At 40.3% G+C, this 20781-nt stretch overlaps 1 protein-coding gene across 2 annotated transcripts in view; it reads right to left on the bottom strand.

Moving 5' to 3' along the window:
* The window catches only part of gpr158a (G protein-coupled receptor 158a), a 132532-nt gene that overhangs the window by 54449 nt on the left and 57302 nt on the right, over positions 1-20781 (bottom strand). For both annotated transcript variants that reach the window (XM_073863963.1, XM_073863964.1), the window contains exon 5: positions 14559-14621. In XM_073863963.1, the coding sequence (XP_073720064.1) occupies positions 14559-14621 (63 nt within the window). The remainder of the gene's footprint in view (positions 1-14558; positions 14622-20781) is intronic.

Genomic DNA, 20781 nt, shown 5'->3' with positions numbered 1-20781 from the left:
TAAGTAATGCTTTTTAAAAATCCCATGACGCTTTGGCTCTCCGCACATTTGTAAATTCTTTATCTCTTGTTTGTATTTTTAGAGTACAAACCTTTTCTTGCATATTTGCTAATTATTTTATGAGATTCCAATGATAAAAATGAAATCAACACTTTTTTTACATTATTCTTAAACTGGGGGTCTTCTTCCTCCGCTTAGTTTTTCAGTTTCCAAAGTCTGTCACCTAAATAGGGATTAGACATAGCACCAGCACAACTGGCTTTTAAAGGGGATGAGAGATAAGACTCATTGGTTATGCCCAAAACACACCCATTACTTATTAGGAAAATTTGAACAACCCTTTTTTCCCGTCGTTAAATTAGCAAAAGTGGCATTGAACATGCCCATTTAGACCGTGTGCTTTAGACGATGCAAAGTTAAAGGATTTCACTTTATAACAAGACAACCCAAAGCTTGTTTTGCACCAAGAAGAAAACAAGTTTACTGCAACATCTTATCTGAGATCTGAGAGGTACAGATCTATTTTTAGTCCTAGCTAACATTAATTTGATTGGTGATAATGTGAAGAGGCAGCTTTGGGAGGAAAACTGTCATGAGAGTCCCATCTCTTTTTTTTCATTCCTTCACAACTCGATGCATCGTTTCTCTTCTGTCCTTTTTTACGCATCACATTTGGTCTTTCTAATCTATGTCTGTATGGACAAGTCTTACAAGTACAGACACGAGGGGTGACACCTCTATCCCACATGCATGGGCAAGATTGGGAGTTAATGGTTAGTGCTAAGTCCCCTGAGCCTTTTCCTGTATAAATTACATCTAGTTTGGCCTTTTTGGAGTCAGGGTATCTGCATCTTTTAGAGCTGTGGACCGTCCCCTGCCCCATCATCACCAAATCCATAGAGATATTTCTGATAACATTAGGTTAATAGGGATGTGACGCATGCTTTTTATGTGTGTGTGTGTGAGAAAGAGAGATAGCAGACAGAGATGAGAAATACTGATGGAGGCAACGTGTAAAAGTATGCTTATTAACTGTACTGTATGTGTATAAGAAATATCTCCATTATATCAGCATTAATTCTTCTCCACTTAGCAGCTTATATTGACCAAAAAGAACTAAGTGCTTACAAAGAGCAATCATGGTTGGATTTCCTTAAAGATGTGTAAAAATGTGCATTTTCAGAACTAATTTTTTTTTTTGAGGAGGTGTTTGCTTCATGTCAGTTAGCTGGCATCATGGGCGAGGCTAGCCCCTTTTTAGGGGTGCTTCAGATGTACATGCCATAAAAGAAAAAACTTTATGGTCTTATATAAAAAATGAAAGCTTTTAACCATCAAGTCACTGGAAGAAAAATGCACGACTACATAATTTTGAACGTTCTAAATGGGGGCCACATCATGTTTTAGATATTTTTACCATTTTACATTACCTGAGTCTTTGGAAAACTGTGCTGAAAAACAGTACTCAAAATCTTCCTCTCATATTCAAATTTTCGAGTAATCTGTTCGTGCTATGTCAGCTGAGGGTCACGTTGATGTAAACAATAAAAACTCCCGGTGGCCAGAAATTAGTTGTCCTTACATCCACATACTGCACAGGTTCTAGTCATCTTTTATCGAGGGTTTTGGTGATTTCCCCTTCAGAGACGGTAAAAGCGGAGTTACTCTTTGGTTGGTTTTGTCTGCCGGCTAACTTCAAGTTGACTTGAGTTGATTTGACAGCAGGTTGAGCGGTAAAAGAAGTTATTAGGCTTGTTCAACTTCATGCGGCGCTGTAAGAATCGACGGCCGGATGATGTCAAAGTACCGTGAGTGCGATTCGCGAAATCATACGGAGGAGTTTGCTTTTAAATCGCTCTCGCGGTACCTTGACGTCATCTGGCTGTCGGTTCTTGCGGCGCTGCATGAAGTCGAACAAACCTGAAGGCTGCTAGTGGGTGGGGCTAATTACTCAGGTTTGCGCAGTGCATTCTGGTTAATTAAGTCCATCAAAGTCCATTACGAAAATTCCGCTTCAACACACTATCAATCTAATAATCGAAATCGTGCAAAAAAAAATTTTCTCATGTAAAATGCAAAATGGACATTAATTACCCATGATAACAGGCTAAAATGTCTAGGGTTCAATTCCGCTTTAAAGGTCTAGTGTAGTCCAGCCTAGTCAAGAGCATAATACAAAGATGTACATGCCATAAAAGGAAAAACTTTCTGGTCTTAAAAATTAACGCTTTTAACAGTCAAATCACTGGAAGAAAAATGCACAACTACATAATTTTGAACGTTCTAAATGGGGGTCAAATTAAAAAGTCAAATTAAGTGAAATGGTTTTAGATACAGACAGGCATGGAGACAAGAGAGCTGTAGGTGTTTTCTAATCCACTTAACCCCTCAAACAGCAGTGAATTGGATAACTGAAAACTTAAGGCCAGACCTCATCCTGAGTCGGTCAAAATGTCTCAGAGCATGGAAATGCTGTTTGTCCTTATCTCCTGATGGGTCGCCCCAGAAACAGGATGGCAGCAGGCCATTTGGGCATAAAGGTCAGAGGACAGTTGGCGAAGAATGAAGAGGAGAAAAGGGTGGAGACTGTTGGTAGATATACAGCAGGGCTAAGAGAAAAATGAACCTGTAAGAGATTCAGATTATAGACACAGATGGACAAAGAGAAGTGGAAAGGACAAACACAATGAAGGAAGTTTGTGTGAGGTTACTGTACTTCCCCCATGGGGGAAGAGGAAAAGGACAGACAGTCTTATTTGAGTCAGATGTTTGCAAATTATGAAGATCGTAAGCTTAGAGACAATGTGGAAAAATCTGCAATACACAAGCGTGTCTACTAACAACCACGCAAGGCATCATTTGAACTTAAGCAGGTCCTCTCCACCAAGTCTATGTGCCTGAAAATGCATTGAGTTGAACTGTTGTCTTCAGTCTACTGCACGTAAGTTATTATGTAGTAAATATTTATAGGTAGTTAGTATAAGTTGTCATTTTGGATTACAATAATCACAAAAATGTTCAGAGAAATCATGGTGGGCTTGAGGAGTTTAGGTAAATATATTACCAAACAATTTCAACAATAAACTGCTCTACATGTTTTTTTACACATCCTGGGTGTGCACAATTAAGGTGAAATTCAAATCAAGGACTTTGCTGCCGTAACATGGCTGTAGCAGACGTCTCCTTGGTTACTTTCAATAGCAGGGGACTATTTTCAGGGGCTGCGTAATATCATTGCGCCTGCTGCAGCCATGTTACGACAGCAAAGTCCTTGATTATTACGCCAGAATGAGAGTATAGTTCCGAGCCATATCTGCCTAGAAAATCGCAAGTTTTATTTTTCCGTCGATTTTAGTACACAATGTAACTACAGAAGAGTCAAGTTTTTAATTAGGAAAAATATTGAGACTCTTTGGTTATTTTTTAGCGCGATGCTAATGGTCCAAATTAGATTCAATGGATTAAGGGCCGTTCACATTAGAACGATACATATAACATTAACTATAGCGATAACTATATTAGTGTCACAAGCAGGTAAACATGCAGATGTCCTCAACACGCTGTATTTCCTGTAACCGTGCATTCACACCGCCACCGGTGAGAGCCTCAATAAAAGCTCTGGCTGCCCTACTATCAACGCTATAGAATAGGTGTAGTGGACGCTCTGACGCTCGAATGCATTCTCTGGAATACTTTCAAGTAGAGGTTTCCACCTTCCGATTGGTTGCCGCCGAACGTTTCCGCCTTCCGATTGTTTGCCGTCGAGCCACGTCATAGCTCATTACCATAAAGTTGAACTGATTTCAACTCTCCTCGAAGCTCACGTCGTACATGACGCGCCACGCCGCTGCTCGACGGGGCTCGCTGCCGGCTCTCATTGAAAATGAATGACTTCCAGTTACTTTGACGCTCTCACCGGTGGCGGTGTGAAGGCACAGTAAGTCTAAACAGTGAATCAAGTTAATATCTGTAATCTAAGTTAATATCTTACCTTTTGGTATAGTCAGTGTGGTACGAAAAAGCATTACGGGAATTTCACAGCTGCATCAGCGCTGAATACCTGAGGTAATTTAATGTTGTAGACCAGTGGTTTTCAAACTGGGGGCCGGGGCCTCCAGGGGGGCCGCGAGATGGTGCCAGGGGGGGCCCAGTTTTATGACATTTTATGAAATACATTAATTTATCATGAAGTTTGTGTAATTAAACCTAAAAAAAATAAGGCTACTAACCAAAAACACTACTTTTTTGTATAATTTAATGTTTTTTTTAATTAAAATGTTGTTTTTTGTCATAAATTTTCTTTGGGGGGCCGCGAAGGAATGCACCGTACACAAGGGGGGCCGCACACTGAAAAAGTTTGGAAACCACTGTTGTAGACCTCCGCTTGAGCTTTTCCACTGTCATTTCAAGTGCGCGGGCACTTGAAGTTTAAATAGATTTGATTGTCTGTCAATGGTTTATCGTTCATCAGGTGGGGAAAAAAAAATCGCTCAGAAAGTGATGGCAAGGATATTGTTCGTTGTATCTTTATCTTATAGTTATGGGGTGAACTCTGCTTTTGTCTTTAATATAAAACAATTTTCAAAATTTATATTTTTTATAGTTATAGTTATCATTATCGTTATAATGTAAACGGCCCTTTATGCTAAGCTATGATAAAAGTGGTAGCGCCAGACCCGGAGATCAGCTGAATGGATCCAAAATGGTAAAAATCAATAACCGTGAAGATCTAGATATTATAATAGAAAACCTGAACCATGTCTGCTCTAGCACGTTGGATGCCATTGCTCCCATTCGAAAAAAGAGAATCAAAGAAAAACCGCCCGCCCCATGGTATGACCATCATACTGCAGCACTTAAAAAAGTAGCTAGAAAAATGGAAAGAAACTACCGAAGCACAAAGTTAGAGGTATGGCGTTCAGCATGGAAAGAGAGTGTTCAACACTACAGACAGGCTATTAAAACTGCCAGATCTACCTATCTCAGTACGCTTATTAAAGAAAATCATAACAACCCTCGTTTCCTATTTAGCACAGTTGCAAAACTGACTAGAAACAAAGAACAAACAGAAACCAATAGTAAACTCCAACACAATAGTGATGACTTCATGAACTTCTTTACTAACAAAATTATGTTTATTAGGGAAAACTAAGAAACTACGCAAGCAGCCACCACTCTACCCAATAGTACATTTTCCACTAGATTACCAAACGAACATCTTGAGTCATTTAATCCTACTACAATAGAAGAGCTCTCTAAACTAGTAACATCATCCAAATCATCGTCCTGTATAGTAGACCCCGTTCCCACAAAATTACTAAAAGAGGTATTTCATGTAGTGTCAGACATGGTACTTAATATCTTTAACTCATCTCTAGAATTAGGATACGTTCCAACAGCTTTCAAACTAGCAGTTATTAGACCGCTCATTAAAAAACCAAACCTTGACCAGAGAGATCTTAATAACTTTAGACCAATCTCAAATCTACCGTTTCTTTCTAAAATATAAGAAAAAGTAGTGGCAAGCCAGCTACGCACATTCGTAGAAAATAATAATACATATGAAAAGTTCCAATCAGGATTCAGGCCCCACCATAGCACAGAGACAGCGCTGCTTAGAGTTACAAATGACCTCCTATTAACATCCGATTGTGGTGAAATCTCAATCCTTATATTACTAGACCTTAGTGCAGCCTTTGACACAATAGATCACACAATCTTACTCAATAGACTAGAAAACTATGTTGGCATCAGTGGTCAGGTGTTAGCCTGGTTCAGATCGTATCTAACCAATCGATATCACTTTGTTTATGTAAAGGAGGAAGAGTCATATCACTCCCCCGTTAAATACGGCGTACCTCAGGGATCAGTTCTAGGCCCTATCCTATTCTCGTTATATATGTTACCTCTAGGAGACATTATCAGGAAACATAACATAAGTTTTCACTGCTATGCGGATGATACCCAGCTTTACATCTCGTCGCATCCTAGTGAAACCCACCAGTTTTCTAAGCTAACAGACTGCATTAGTGATATTAGGGACTGGATGGCACATAACTTTCTTATGCTTAACTCCAATAAGACAGAGATACTTATTATTGAACCGAATCGCTACAAACATAATATGTCAGATTACAAGTTGCCCATAGATGGCTGCACGGTGATGCCATCTTCCACGGTTAAGAATTTAGGCGTAATGTTCGACAGCAATCTATCTTTCGATAGTCATATCGCCAACGTCTGCCGCACAGCACTCTTCCATCATAGAAATATCTCAAAAATACGCCATATGCTGTCTGCATCAGACGCAGAAAAGCTTATCCATGCTTTTATGACCTCTAGAATAGACTATTGTAACTCGTTACTCAGGGGATGCCATGCAAATCAGGTAAACAAGCTACAGCTGGTTCAAAACGCCGCCGCAAGAGTGCTTACTCGATCTAAAAAGTATGACCCGAGGGGCAACCTTCCGATCTCTCTAATGAAGCCAACACGGAAGTGACTTAAACTGCAATTCATCGACTGGCCGCTTGAGGCTGGCTTCAAAAGGGAGTCAAGTCCCATAGACTCCCATGTTAAAAATGCCCAACTTTACAGTAGAAAATAATATGTTTACAGCCTGGTACAAAAAGTGTTTTTGGCCTATATAGCTAATTTTGCCCTTCATGACAACTGTGAGGGGGGTGAATTTTTTTGTAACTCACCCGTTTAGATTATATTAAGCCTTAAACTTCGGCATAATTAAGGGCGTGGCCGCTTGAGTGTCGGTTGAACAGCCACTGCTGTCACTAGACTCGTGCTAGGCAGGCGTGGTTTCACCTCAGCTTCACCCATGTCCCGCCTCTTTACCCATTTTCGGTTTTCCGCGAGTAATTCGCGGGGACGCGCGGCCAAGATGGCGACGGCAGGCAACGCCTACTTTAAGCTTCAAAAGCAATCTTCACAAACCAATGGGTGACGTCACGGACACTACGTCCATATTTTTTTATGGTCTATGGTATGACCACATCAGTCCAATTCTGGCATCTTTACACCGGCTACCAGTTAAATATCGCATACAATTTAAAATATTACTAATCACCTACAAAGCCTTAAATGGCCTAGCGCCCTCGTATATTAAAGAACTACTATCAGAATACAATCCATCACTTAAACTGCGCTCACAAAATTCTGGTCACTTAATTATCCCTAGAATATCAAAAGTGTCTAAAGGTGGTAGATCCTTTTCCTACTTAGCCCCTAAGCTCTGGAATGATTTACCAAATAATGTTCGAGTATCAGACACAGTCGATCAATTTAAATCTAAACTTAAGACATTCTTCTTTAACAAAGCATTCACATAAAATGTCCAGTAAATGTACTTTTCCCGCAGTAGTTAGTTTGTCTAGAACAAAGCACTCACATACCTCATATGGGTAATATACTATTGCCGCAATATTTAGCCTGTCTGGAACCGAGCTGACTTGAACCACTATAATGTTTGACACTTGCATTACATGCGAACGGCCCCTACGCTAATAGAATTCTGTTTTTCTCTCCCTGTCTCGTCCTCCACCACGAGGACAATGAGACAAACAGATCCAGTTCCCGTTGCTGTGAAGATCATCGCACCACTGATCCACTGGCTGTCCTTCAACGTGATGACCAGCAGATGCCCGACCAACGACCACCGGCTAAACCAGTTTAATTCGCTTACCCGCCTCCTATCCCTACCGTATCTATATATATATAAATATATATTAATTCCTCCCAAGGGTTTTTGTCCTTCTAGGAGTTTTTCCCATTGGGTTTTTTCCTAGGGGGTTTTTTTTCGTCCCAGGGAGAGTCAGCCAACTTTGGCTTAACTTAGCACTTTACTGTATACGTTACATTATTAATATGCTCGCTTGTACGGTTTAACCGCTATCTCTACTTCTTATATTATCTATTGATTTTCTGTGTTCTCCTCTACATCTTCTCATGTAAAGTTGCTTTGCAACAATTAACACTTGTGAAAAGCGCTATATAAATAAAATTGAATTGAATTGAATTGAAAATGTTTAACTCTAGGGGAGCTGGAAAATAAGCATATTTTCAAAAAAAGTGGAGTGTCCCTTTAAGTATTAATAACAGAAGTAAAAAAATCAACAAAACCTACAATACAATTGTATATGTTTGACCTAGAGACTGATCCAGAATTAGCTCTACAATTACAGTACAACGAAAAAAGCAAAAATTAATCTGACTTCATTCTGGTATGTAATATCTTTAATGATCAATTCAGAATACATATAGAATCCCTCCCTAGATTTTATATTGATTATCCTGAATTATTACACAGCGCTCCAGAATACTTGATTCTGGTTGGTCAGTCAGTCAGTCAGTCAGTCAGTCAGTTAGTCACTTCAATATAAAAAAAATGCAGCTATAAGATCACAGCTGTATTGCTGTTACAGACACACATGAAATGTTAATTGCTGTCGGTCATTGGCATTTTTAAAAGGCAACTGTGCATAAGGTAGAAAGCCAAAGCAAGGCTCATTTGTAAATTCAGTAAGACAGGTGCCATCTCTGTCTCTTATCGTTGTTTTTGTGTAACCAACATTCAACGACTAACTGCAACAAAGTGTGTGCCAGGTGTGTGCATGTAATTTACCCCCCCCCCCCATTCCACATCCTCCGTCTTATTCCAGACGATAAGGGGTGACGTTATTGCATGTGGCATGCTCAGCAAAAAGTGGGGTGCGGGTGAAACATTTGTATTACTCCAAAAAGCGGAATGCCAGGAGATGAGATGCAGCTCTGCTTCTAGATAACACTGGAATTATTTAAAGTAGAAAAGAGGCTGGAATGAGTGGAGAATATTTTCCGGTCTATATTTAGATCGGGAGGACTGAGAGGCGGTGCTTCTATCTGTCTGAGATGAGCTGTAAGATGTGCTGTGAGCGAGCACAGGTTTAGATAAAACCAATAAGATAAATCAGAAATAAAAACAACTGTATGTACAGATCTGAGATTTTCTGATAGGCTCTATTTACATTGCAGGGCCTAATGCATAGATCTCAAATTCTCAGAAAACTGATCACCCTGTTTACACTGACCGACTACACTTGCGATACTGTAAAAGCTTGCTTCACAGTGTGCTGTACAAATGGATCTGGATCATAGAAATAAACAAATTTGTTTGTTGTTGTCCAGTAGATTCGTACTGATGTTGTACGTTATTGAGGGGTCATTTACACAATAACGCTCTGTAAACGGTAAAGTTTTATGCAGTTTGGCTGTTTTGAAGACAGGTTAAAAGGGAAATATTTTTTTCTCAGTGTAAACCATAGAAATGTATAAAGGCTAGATGTGTTACCACGGAGTCTCTAACTTCATCACCTGGCGGCCATTTTACCACAGGCAGCTCGCTCACCCGTAGCATTGAGTTTTAATGATGCATGTACTTTTAAATGACAATAACTTGCTTAATTTTCTAACGATTTTCAAACGGTTTGGTTTCTTACAAACGTTATTAACGTGGCTATAATTCTGGATGCGTTTCATGAATTTTTTTTTATAATTATGCATAGGTACATCTTTGACGTTTTAACAAACCAACCCGTTTGAAAATCGGTAGAAAATTAAGCAAATTATGGTAATTTAAAAGTACCTGCACCATTAAAACTCAATGCTATGAGTGAGCGAGCTGCCTGTGGTAAGATGGCCGCCAAATGCAGATGTTCCCCTCAACTGGGCAGCAGCGGGGGCAAAACATCTAGCCTTTATACATATCTATGGTGTAAACTACGTAATTGTGAATCTGCAATAATGGTGATGTCATGCGCATGTATTAATTCAGTCTATAGGCATGCATGAGCATAACCAAAACATCAATGGTGGCCTATTATGTGTCAGGACCCGTCTGAAATCATGTGTTTTATTACATCTAGTCTTTGTGTTCGGGGTCCTGGCAGTACCATGTTTTATGTGGGAAATGTGTGGTTTCAGTATTGAATTATTCTGACCACGCATTTCCCGGGTCTCGTCACTTTTTACCCGCTCCCTTACTTGTCATTGATTTCAGCTGTGTCCCTCATTAGTTCTCCCTATTTATTGTCCTTGTGTTTGATGTTCTGTGCGCATTCGTCTTGTTACATCCTTGTCGTGTTCCTGAAGTCTTGTATCTGTGAGTATTAAGAATATTTAGTCTAGTCTGTTATATGTAGTTAGAGTTTATTGTTGGTTTATGTTTAGTTTAGTGTCAGTTTAGTGTTGCTTTTTGCCTGTCTTGTTTAGCCCCCGCGTAGGTTTTGTTTTCCCTTGTTTTGTTATCAATAAATTATTTGAGTTCTGTCTGCAATTGGGTTTGTTCTTTGTTATATACCTTTACATTACGAACGCGCCAAAATAAGAACCCAGCAGACATGAACACCTGTATTGCAAGGAGGGGTCGGTGTTATCGCCTGGAGTGTGAACCGGGTCCTTTCTGGACCGATCCACTCATGTTTGGACCCGGGGCTAACTCTAGGCAGAACCCGACCAGAACCGCTCCACAGAGCCACTCCCCACCTGTGCCCCTTCGAGGGAAGCGTGAGAGGAGGATCTCCTGGGAGTCTTTGTCTGGGGGGTCCTGCTCCGACTTGAGAGCACCCCCTGATCCATTATCCGCACCACGGCCTCGAAGGAAGAACGTCCAGAGCCGCCGACGCAGCCGGCAGAGCGTCCAGAGCCGCCGACGCAGCCGGCAGAGCGTCCAGAGCCGCCGACGCAGGCGGCAGAGCGTCCAGAGCCGCCGACGCAGGCGGCAGAGCGTCCAGAGCCGCCGACGCAGCCGGCAGAGCGTCCAGAGCCGCCGACGCAGCCGGCAGAGCGTCCAGAGCCGCCGACGCAGCCGGCAGAGCGTCCAGAGCCGCCGACGCCGCAGCCGCCAGAGCGTCCAGAGCCGTGTGCGCCGCAGCCGCCAGAGCGTCCAGAGCCGTGTGCGCCGCAGCCGCCAGAGCGTCCAGAGCCGTGTGCGGCGCAGCCGCCAGAGCGTCCAGAGCCGTGTGCGCCGCAGCCGCCATAGCGTCCAGAGCCGTGTGCGCCGCAGCCGCCAGAGCGTCCAGAGCCGTGTGCGCCGCAGCCGCCAGAGCGTCCAGAGCCGTGTGCGCCGCAGCCGCCAGAGCGTCCAGAGCCGTGTGCGCCGCAGCCGCCAGAGCGTCCAGAGCCGTGTGCGCCGCAGCCGCCAGAGCGTCCAGAGCCGTGTGCGCCGCAGCCGCCAGAGCGTCCAGAGCCGTGTGCGCCGCAGCCGCCAGAGCGTCCAGAGCCGTGTGCGCCGCAGCCGCCAGAGCGTCCAGAGCCGTGTGCGCCGCAGCCGCCAGAGCGTCCAGAGCCGTGTGCGCCGCAGCCGCCAGAGCGTCCAGAGCCGTGTGCGCCGCAGCCGCCAGAGCGTCCAGAGCCGTGTGCGCCGCCAGCGCAACCCCAGCCGTGTGCGCAGCCAGCGCAACCCCAGCCGTGTGCGCAGCCAGCGCAACCCCAGCCGTGTGCGCAGCCAGCGCAACCCCAGCCGTGTGCGCAGCCAGCGCAATCCCAGTCGTGTGCGCAGCCAGCGCAACCTCAGCCGTGTACGCAGCCAGCGCAACCCTGGCCAGGTTTTGCTTCATCCTGCCATGACCCTTCCAGATCTCACTCGAAGTTTACTCATACTCCTTATATAGAAATATATTTCTAATTCAGATTTTTTTTTTACAAAAAATGGCTCATTTTAATCCCAACAGCTTTTTTAATAATGTTTCAGTGCAAAACGAAACTGTCAAAATTTTTTCTAATATTCACAGCTTGGTAAAGCCCATTGAGTCATTTTTTGCAAAGACATAAGTGTTGTCGCCTTGTCATATGAGCTTCATCTGTGAATAATAATGCATCAGTTAGGTCTCAGGTGTGTATAAAAAGCACCCCAGTACACTAAACCTTCACATCATCTGCAACTAGACCTCTGCAAACATGCCTAAGATTCACCCTGAGACTAAAGTTTTGATTATCAAGAGGCTGAAGACCAGATCCACTGCTGATGTGCCAGACACCTTCAATGTGTCTCAGAGTCAAGTACAGAGGATAAAGAAAAGATTTGAAGAGACTGGAGATGTTTTTGACAAGCCCAGGTCAGGCAGACCCCGAAAGACAACTGCTCGAGAGGACCGTTTGTTGGCTGGAAAATCCAAGGCCAGCCCATATTCCACTGCAGCAGTGCTCCACCAGACCTGGTCACCTGAAGTCCCTGTGTCAACCAGTACAGTTTGTCGGATTCTGTCTCGAAATGGCCCCCATGGTCGAATCAGTGCCCAGAAGCCAGCACTAAACAAAAGACAATTGAAAACCCGTGTGGCATTTCCCAAGGCCCACAGCCTGCTAAAAGGATGGATGCTGGAAAAGCAGAAGGTGGATTTTTCAGATGAATCTTCTGTCACACCACAGTCGCCGCAAATATTGCAGTTGACCTACTGGAGCCCACGTGGATCCGAGATTCAGCCAGTGAAGTTTGGTGGCGGAAAAATCATGGTCTGGGGTTACATCCAGTATGGTGGTGTGCGAGAGATCTGCAGGGTGGAAGGCAACATCAATAGTCTAAAATACCAAGAAATCTTAGCTACCTCTTATATTCCCAACCATAAAGAAGCCAAATTCTGCAGCAGGATGGTGCTCCATCGCATACTTCCATCTCCACATCAAAGTTCCTCAAGGCGAAGAAGATCAAGATGCTCCAGGATTGACCAGCCCAGACACCAGACATGAACATCATTGAGCATATGTGAGGTAGGATGAAAGAGGAAGACGAAACCAAAGAATATTGATGAACTCTGGGAGGCATGCAAGACTGCTTTCTTTGCTATTCCTAATGGCTCATGGAAGTCATACAAGATATTAAATTGGGATCTCACTACTTAATTTGCTGACATATTTTTGTATTTGCAGTAAATTTGTTCAATTTCTGTATAGGCGACAAAACTTTTGTCTTGCCAAAATTGGACCTTTCTGTCTTGATTAAATGATAAATCTTTTTTCAGTGAAACTAATTTATTTCAGTGCATTAAACATCATTTGGGGGGTTTTAGTTTTTCATATGAGCTATTTCTAACACCATTTGATTAATTAAAAGTCAGGTAAATTGCAGGTGTAATAGATAAGCGACAAGACTTTTGTCAGGGACTGTATAGTGTTTCTGTATAAGGTAACAGGTAAGGTAATACTTGTCTGCCACATGTAATACAGCATATTTAGTGACCTTTTGTAAGTGCGTGTCTTTTTGACACTGTCGTGTACGTGAATTTTTTCAAAAACACAATGGATAAACTTTTTCCACATCGTTGTCGTGTAAGCATTGCTTTATGGCGGTTTCACACTGCAAACGTGAGCAGTGCGTGAGGAGAGCATTTGCAGCTGTGCAGCTTACCAACAGTACAAAAATCTCAAACTCACATTATTTTATTTTACATACATTTATGAGCAAAACCTCTTCAATACGCTTTTTGACTGTCAGTTTAATTTATATAACTGTGGATTCATTTAGTATTGGGCAGAGAGTAAATGACGTCCAAGTCTTCTGGCAACAGTGTGTTTTCAAATGTTATTGCTTTATTTTTGTTATTTTTGTTATGTTATTTTATAAGGGCAGATATTGTCTGATTCACTTTTTACATTTCCTTTGGTGGTTTAAGTGTGTATTAGTACATGTAAATGTCGACGCGAGTTATCGTTTTCAACTTAAATCTCTTTTCTTGGACTGCAACAAACACACAGATTGTAGGCAACAGTTTACTTCCTAGGCCTGTTTACGTGGACAAGACCGCCATTATCACAGTCAGCATTGCATTGTGAGCGAATCTTTCAAACATGGTAAGGAGTGTCACATTACAAAATGTTTTGCCATTCTTGCTTGATTCACATTCAATTCTCATGCACCCCAAAACCCAAATAAGAGAAATTTATCTAATTGTTTATTGGTTTAATTACAGGCCTGTTAATCAGATCACATTAATTCCATTTTCCCATAACAGCAATCCCATAGTTTTCAGCGAATGCCACTAAACTGCACTTACTGTGAGCCAAACTTTTCTACTCAATGAAGAGCACAATCTTATCTGTCTTAATCAAAACGCTATTCACATACAGTACTGACCGTGTAGCCCATCTATATTTAAATAACATCTAAACTACAACCATTATTTTATTCAACAATGCGTCAGTGCATACAGTATCATGCAGCATACAAATACTGTATCCTGTTGTGATTTTGCTGTATTTAAAGAAATACACTGGGTTTAAACTAAATTTAAAAAAACTAAAAAGCTCATTAAACATCACATTATTATGCATTCACAATAAAGATCTATGCTATGACTTATCTATGACAAATCCAACTGACCTTCTGTGGTTACTGATAGCATACCTTGATTTGAACCTGGAACTCTCCTATAATACTTTAATTGAAGGTATCATAAAGACATTCACCTTTTAATAGCTCCTTTATAAGCCTAAGAATATTAGTCACCATCGATTTTACACTCCAAAATTTTTAAAGTACATTAAAACAGCATTTATTAAAAACCTACCGGAAAGTACAGAAGAAGTGCTCCAAACAAGATGGCCTCCAGTAGGATGAGTCCTGATGCTCTAATGCTCTAAAACACATCAAAAACAACATCACATTAAAAGAAAACTATACTCTTTCTTTAAATGGGTCAGTGAGAGTCATAAATAGTTATGATTATAGAATGACTTATCCCTTAGGTTGTATAAATGCATTTTCCTTTGACTATTGTACTGTAATGTGTTCACAGGGGTTGCTCTCTACAGGCAGATGCTGTTTCAGAATAACATTCAGAACTTCATTAAATCTTGTGTCTAAAAGAAGAGCACTTAAATAGACTTCCACACTACATGTCCATATACATGTAGACCCTACTGAAAAATCCAGCAAGGCCAGCATAAGCTAGGTTTAAGGTGGCAGTAGCTGGTCTAGGCTGGTCTTCCCAGCCTGGCAAACCTGGTCAAGCTGGTGGTACAGCTGGTCTTCCAGCTAGACCAGCTTAAAAAGTGACCAAAACACAGCTAGACCAGCTTGCCACACCACAAATACCACCTAAAACCAAGCTGGGTGACCAGCTAAAACCAGCTCAAGCTGGTCTTAGCTGGATTTTTCAGTAAGGTAGTTAACTACAAATGAAAGTTTTGCATGGCTTGAAGTAAAATTTGAGTAATGCTAAGGTGCTATACGCCTTATTCAGCATTGTTGTTTTGTATTGGGATGCTGGTCATTCAGCCATCAAAACACATAAAATATATAATTTCACAAAATCCCCCAGACAAAGAACCTCAGAAAACATGGATTGTTAAAATTAGAAGGGACACAACATAATTTGAGATGAGAATAACGCATTGAGTATACAAAATAAAATGTAGTTTTTGTGTTTATCCAACTGTTCAAAACTGTGCTAGCTAACCATGTATAAGTCAAAAGTATCTAAAATTGTCACCACTGAACCAAAACATGGTGAAGCTTCGATGACTTTGAGCCCAGGTGGATGTTTTGAGGCACACATTAGGGCTAACTCAACTGAACCGTGCCCGAGCGCGATTGCCCCCCCAACTCCCCTAAAGCACGCACTCACACTGTAGAGGTCTTCACGGGTCCACTTAAATCTGAAAACCCAAGGTCCAACCCGAGACCCGATCGGGTCTAAAACTTTCACGTGTGCCACGGACACGGGTCAGGTATAATAATAGCGGCATCGGGTTAAATTAAAACGGACCCGAAGACGTGTGTGCGTCAATGTCCTTTTTAAACCTCTTCTCTGTTTGACAAAAGTGCTTGCGACATTGTGTGGCTGGCGGTAGGTTAATTTTCGTTGAGACAGACATGTCAGTCAATTTTAAATGTACATTTTAGCGGTTACCTTGGTGTCGTCATCAGATAACAAAGTAAAACAAATGGATGAGCTCGCCAAATTTGTTTCGAGACCAGCTGGGCACGCTTTCGTCACTAGGATGTGATTGTTTTGAAGAAAACAGAAACAAAATTGTTGTCTTAACAGTGGATCCCATCGTAATGTTAAAAGAGCATTTCACCCGTACAAACATTAATCTTTATTGAAAATGTGTCATATTTGTAGTCAAAATCTAACATACATTTCTATTTTGGTGCCTATTTGACAGAGAAAAGGGGTGTTTGTAGTATCACCCCCTAAACAAACATGTTGGACTTCCTACTTTCAATGATGCAGAATTATGATTTTTACATCATTGAAAGAAGGAAGTGCAACACTGAAATCTGTATTTCTCCTATCTCAGCGGCAACTGAGAAAATGATGCACGACCATTCAAAGACATGACTGGGTTTCTAATGATACAAAGCTTAATGCAAATGGGTCAAGTGTCCCTTTAAAGCCCTATTCGGATGGGATTAGTTTTACAGGGGGACCTCTGAGAAAATCGTGCTTCTCAGAGGTCCTCTGTATTTTTAATCCCGTCCGAATCGGCCATGTCTGTGTTTTTTCTCTGACGACCTCCGTAAGAATTCCAGAGTAAATTACCTACTGTTTTTCGCCGAACTCAGAGGTCCTCTGAGAAATTTAATCCCGTCCGGATGCAAATGTCGGCAAGATGTTTTTTCGCATTCGGCAAAATAAAATAATTAAATCAAGACGAGCTGAATATCAAACACTGTTAAGACTGGCTACTGTAATGTCATTAACGTTATAAGAAAAACTGTTCAAAGTTGTTCAACTCCGGAATGGTAATGTTAATCAATAAAGATAATAAATTGTCATTAATCATTATTTCTTCATTTCTTTGGGTTTATTATAAGCAGACAGTTATATAAAACACGTAGGCTAACGTTACATTAGTAGGATTTGTATATTTTATTTTGATTTGTTAAAATTAAATTAATGAATTACATGTTTTGTCATAATTTTACATTTAAAGCAAAATATTAAACATTACAAATACACGTATCCAGAGCACGTGCTCTTCTGCAACGCCCCAAATGCATGAAACAGACACACACATATCTGGAATAGCCTGCATCATTTTAATCTCGTCCGAATCGGTACATAAAATCACAGACGTCCTGGGGAACACGTTAACACTCAAACGTTGTTTGGAAAACTAATCCCGTCCGAATAGTGCTTAAGTCTGTGTTTTGTATTCTGAGTCGTTTGGTGCGTGATGACACACAGCCCTCTCACATGCCATCATATTGCGCAGTTTGGTTGAGATAATTTAAGCGCCCTGATTGGTTTTCCAGAGATATGTACCAAGGTATGCACTAAATATTTAGAATTAGGGGTTTATTCAACCCCTTTCCCACCATTTGGGTCATAATAGCGTAATAGTAACAGTGATGCTTGTCTTAAAGCACCACACATTAAAACAAATACAGTAGGTAAATCTGCACGTATATAAGTGCATAAATCTCCTGTTTGTACATATATTCTGGTTGGTCTGCTCAACTAAATCTCCTTTAAAAAAGAGAAAATGAAAATTCCATTATAATGCAACAGGTGAGCTGTCAAGCGCTTTCTGAAATCAAACGGCCAATAGAAAGAGTCTGGCAGTGGGAGCCGAAACAGAACAAAATTTCTAATCCTAACTCTGTCGCTTTCATTTAGACCTCTCCAGCATGTATGGATCGCTTTCAGACAGCGCCCAGACGGAGCGTGCATCCAGAGTAAATTAAAATGCTGCCACTATCAAAACTGAGTGCCCTACATATTGACAGCCTAAACTGAACCTCGCTGCAGGAATAAATGAACCTCCACAAATCCAGCCTGCTATAACTCAAACCGCAGGCGTACTGTATATATGTTTACGTTGAAGCCGTAGCATGCGCTCGTCCTTTTCTGTACACATCAGTGGTGTGCGTGTGTGATATGTAGTCATACTTATGATCCATTCTCTAATCCACAGAGAGCTTTAGATTGAGAAAAGCCCTATTAATGAATCTAATTACCAGAGACACAATCCAGTGTTCAGGTGTGCATTTAATAGGTAGGATCCCAGAACAGCTCAGTGTTAAGCTACAGGTTGAACTGCATGAAGTTTATATAGCTTATGTTGTGGTTTTACATAAGCAGATAACTCAAGATTATTTTAGTATGAATGATTACATTTCATTTAATAAGTGATATAAAGCACTCCTTTAACTATATACTAGCCCAAATATCTATCATTATTTGTTTGCAGCACATCTTGGGTTGATATTCTGTTATGCAATGACATTCATACATTTTCAAAGTATTAATTAGGTGTGCAAATATGTTTTTTTGGCCACTGTATGTAGTATAATATGGGAATATTTGAAGAGTTTGGTTCCAAAATCCGATAAACGCTATTTAAAAAAAAAATAAGTTTGCCACCAAAATCAGTATTGTATCGCGCCAGTATTAAAAAGTCAATTCTTAATTTTACGCAAAATCCAATATCCGCCGTGTTATTCTGTCATCTTTTCTCCCTTTTTTCCCAAAACACAATAAACGCCAGTCCTCTTTCTCTGCAGAATGCAATAAATCCTCTCAACAAATCACAGCGCACCATTCCACGCATTGTAAACAATAAGGGCGGCGCTTTGTACTTCGTGATAAACAAACAAACAAAAACAGCTTCGGGCCAATCATAGCGTTTTAATACAGATGACGAGTTTACCCCCGCAATGTTTACTGACGTTTCCACACACACATGCTGCTTGAAAGTTGAGCACACCTGAAGTTTACGTCCACATTTCTTCACCAAAGTTGTTTAAAACAGCTTACCGCCGAATTGCCGACGTCCTTAGCACGCCCTCTGTGAAGCCTAAAGTGCAAACAGTACTGTTGTTAAAAACGCATTTTCGGTTTGACATCGTCTCATTCAATGTTGTTTGGTCATGAGCAACTTCGCGACTGTTTACCACAGACGTGAAAACAACAAAATACGGACCGTGGTTATGAACGACGTGGATGGTTTACAAATACAACACTGAGCTCGCCGCGTGCTACAGGTACTTCCGCTTTCTCAACGAATTTACCGGTATTTTGATACTGATGTGTGAATGATGTCTTACTGGTAAAATAACGGAACGCCACTGCGTGTGTGAACAGCACATTTTTGTATTTACTGGTAAATTCATTCTGGTAAATTCATGGTAATTTACCAGAATTACTGTGTGAAAGAGGCTAATGACAGTGTTCTTATTAATGCCATTAATGTTTATTTTTTTAATTAGTGTATACCACTTGTCAACTTAATTAATATAACATGGCAACGATGAATGCACATTATATTGATCCAATAGATTTATAGCATTTTGAAAAAAGAAAAACTTGTCATGGATTTATTGCATTTTGCAGAAAAAATAATCAGTTTTTATAATAAATCTTTAAAAAATTAATTATTTGATTTTTTTATGTTATTATAACCTAAAGATCCTATGTGAAAGTTTGTAACAGAAAATTGTGGTTTTCATCTTGTCACTTTCCTGGTATAGAAAAAGTTTGTTTACTGAAAATAGTTCAAATGGATTTACTGCGTTTTGGAACAAATTTGGAAAGCAACTGTACTCTGCAAAAGTGACTTTCTTTCTTAGTATTTTTGTCTTGTTTTCAGTACAAATATCAAATATTTAAAAATAAAATAAGTATAAAATATAAAATTTAAGTGAATTTGTGCCTCAAAACAAGCAAAAAAGAAAATCTGCCAATGGGGTAAAAAAATCTTTCTTTAATTTTTCTTGAATAAAGTGTTTAAGACAAAAGTTCCAGATTTTTTTCTTAGCCAATTTGCAGATTATTTTGTTTGTTTTAAGCATAGAATCACTTACATGTTACATCTTATTTTCTTAGGTCATTTTGCTCATCAAAAATGCATCTTGATTTAAGAATTTTAGATATTTGTACTGAAAACAAGACAAAAATACTAAGAAAGAAAAAATATTTTTTGCAGTGTATGTGTGATATACACATATAAGTGGGCTTTTACTTATAATGCCAAATATGAAGCATCAAATACTACAATGATACACTGTTTATATGCATTTTTCAGTATATAATGCTAAGGTAAAATGTATTACTGTAAATTATATATAATCTTCTCTTCTTTTTAAGGCCTATTTCGATTTAAGCCCATTTCGTAGTAACGTTGGAAAAGTCACACGTGACATGAATGAAAGTAGCAACCAGGTGTTTACAAGTGTGGAGAAGGAGGATCGTTCAAAGTTGTTGAATGTTGAATACAAATAGAATGAGACATATGTCTTTGTGTCAGTTTATTGCTTAAAATGGTTTGTAAACAATGGGTTGGTCCCTTCACCTACATCATGCGTGACCTTTCCAGCGTAACTACATAATGCACGCATCACATAGTTAGTGCAAGTCAAGCATTTATGGTTAAAAAAGTTTTTAATTATTAAAAGACCCTTATTATTCAGCTGGGATTGTGTAGAGCATTTTGAAACTGTATTGAAACTGCAATTTTGACCTTCAACCCATTAGTCCCTGTTTAAGTCCACTGTATGGAAAAAACAAGGTTTTCCTTCAAAAAATGTATTTCTTTTTCGAATAAAGAAAGAAGTTCATGAACATCTTGGATGACATGGGGGTGAGTAAATGATCAAGTCATTTTATTTCTGAAGTGAACTAATCCTTTAATATGGGCCATGACATCTGCAATAACACCTTGTACAGTATTTTATTCTGTATGTATCCTATATATTTAGCTTAATATTTTTAATTTATTCTGTGTTTTTCACATAAAGCTGCATTAAAACAATGCCCATTGTAAAGCGCTATACTGTAGATAAATCTA

Source organism: Misgurnus anguillicaudatus, chromosome 25 (assembly GCF_027580225.2).
Source record: "Misgurnus anguillicaudatus chromosome 25, ASM2758022v2, whole genome shotgun sequence".
Lineage (NCBI taxonomy): Eukaryota > Metazoa > Chordata > Actinopteri > Cypriniformes > Cobitidae > Misgurnus > Misgurnus anguillicaudatus.
This window is presented reverse-complemented; position numbering and strand designations above follow the sequence as displayed.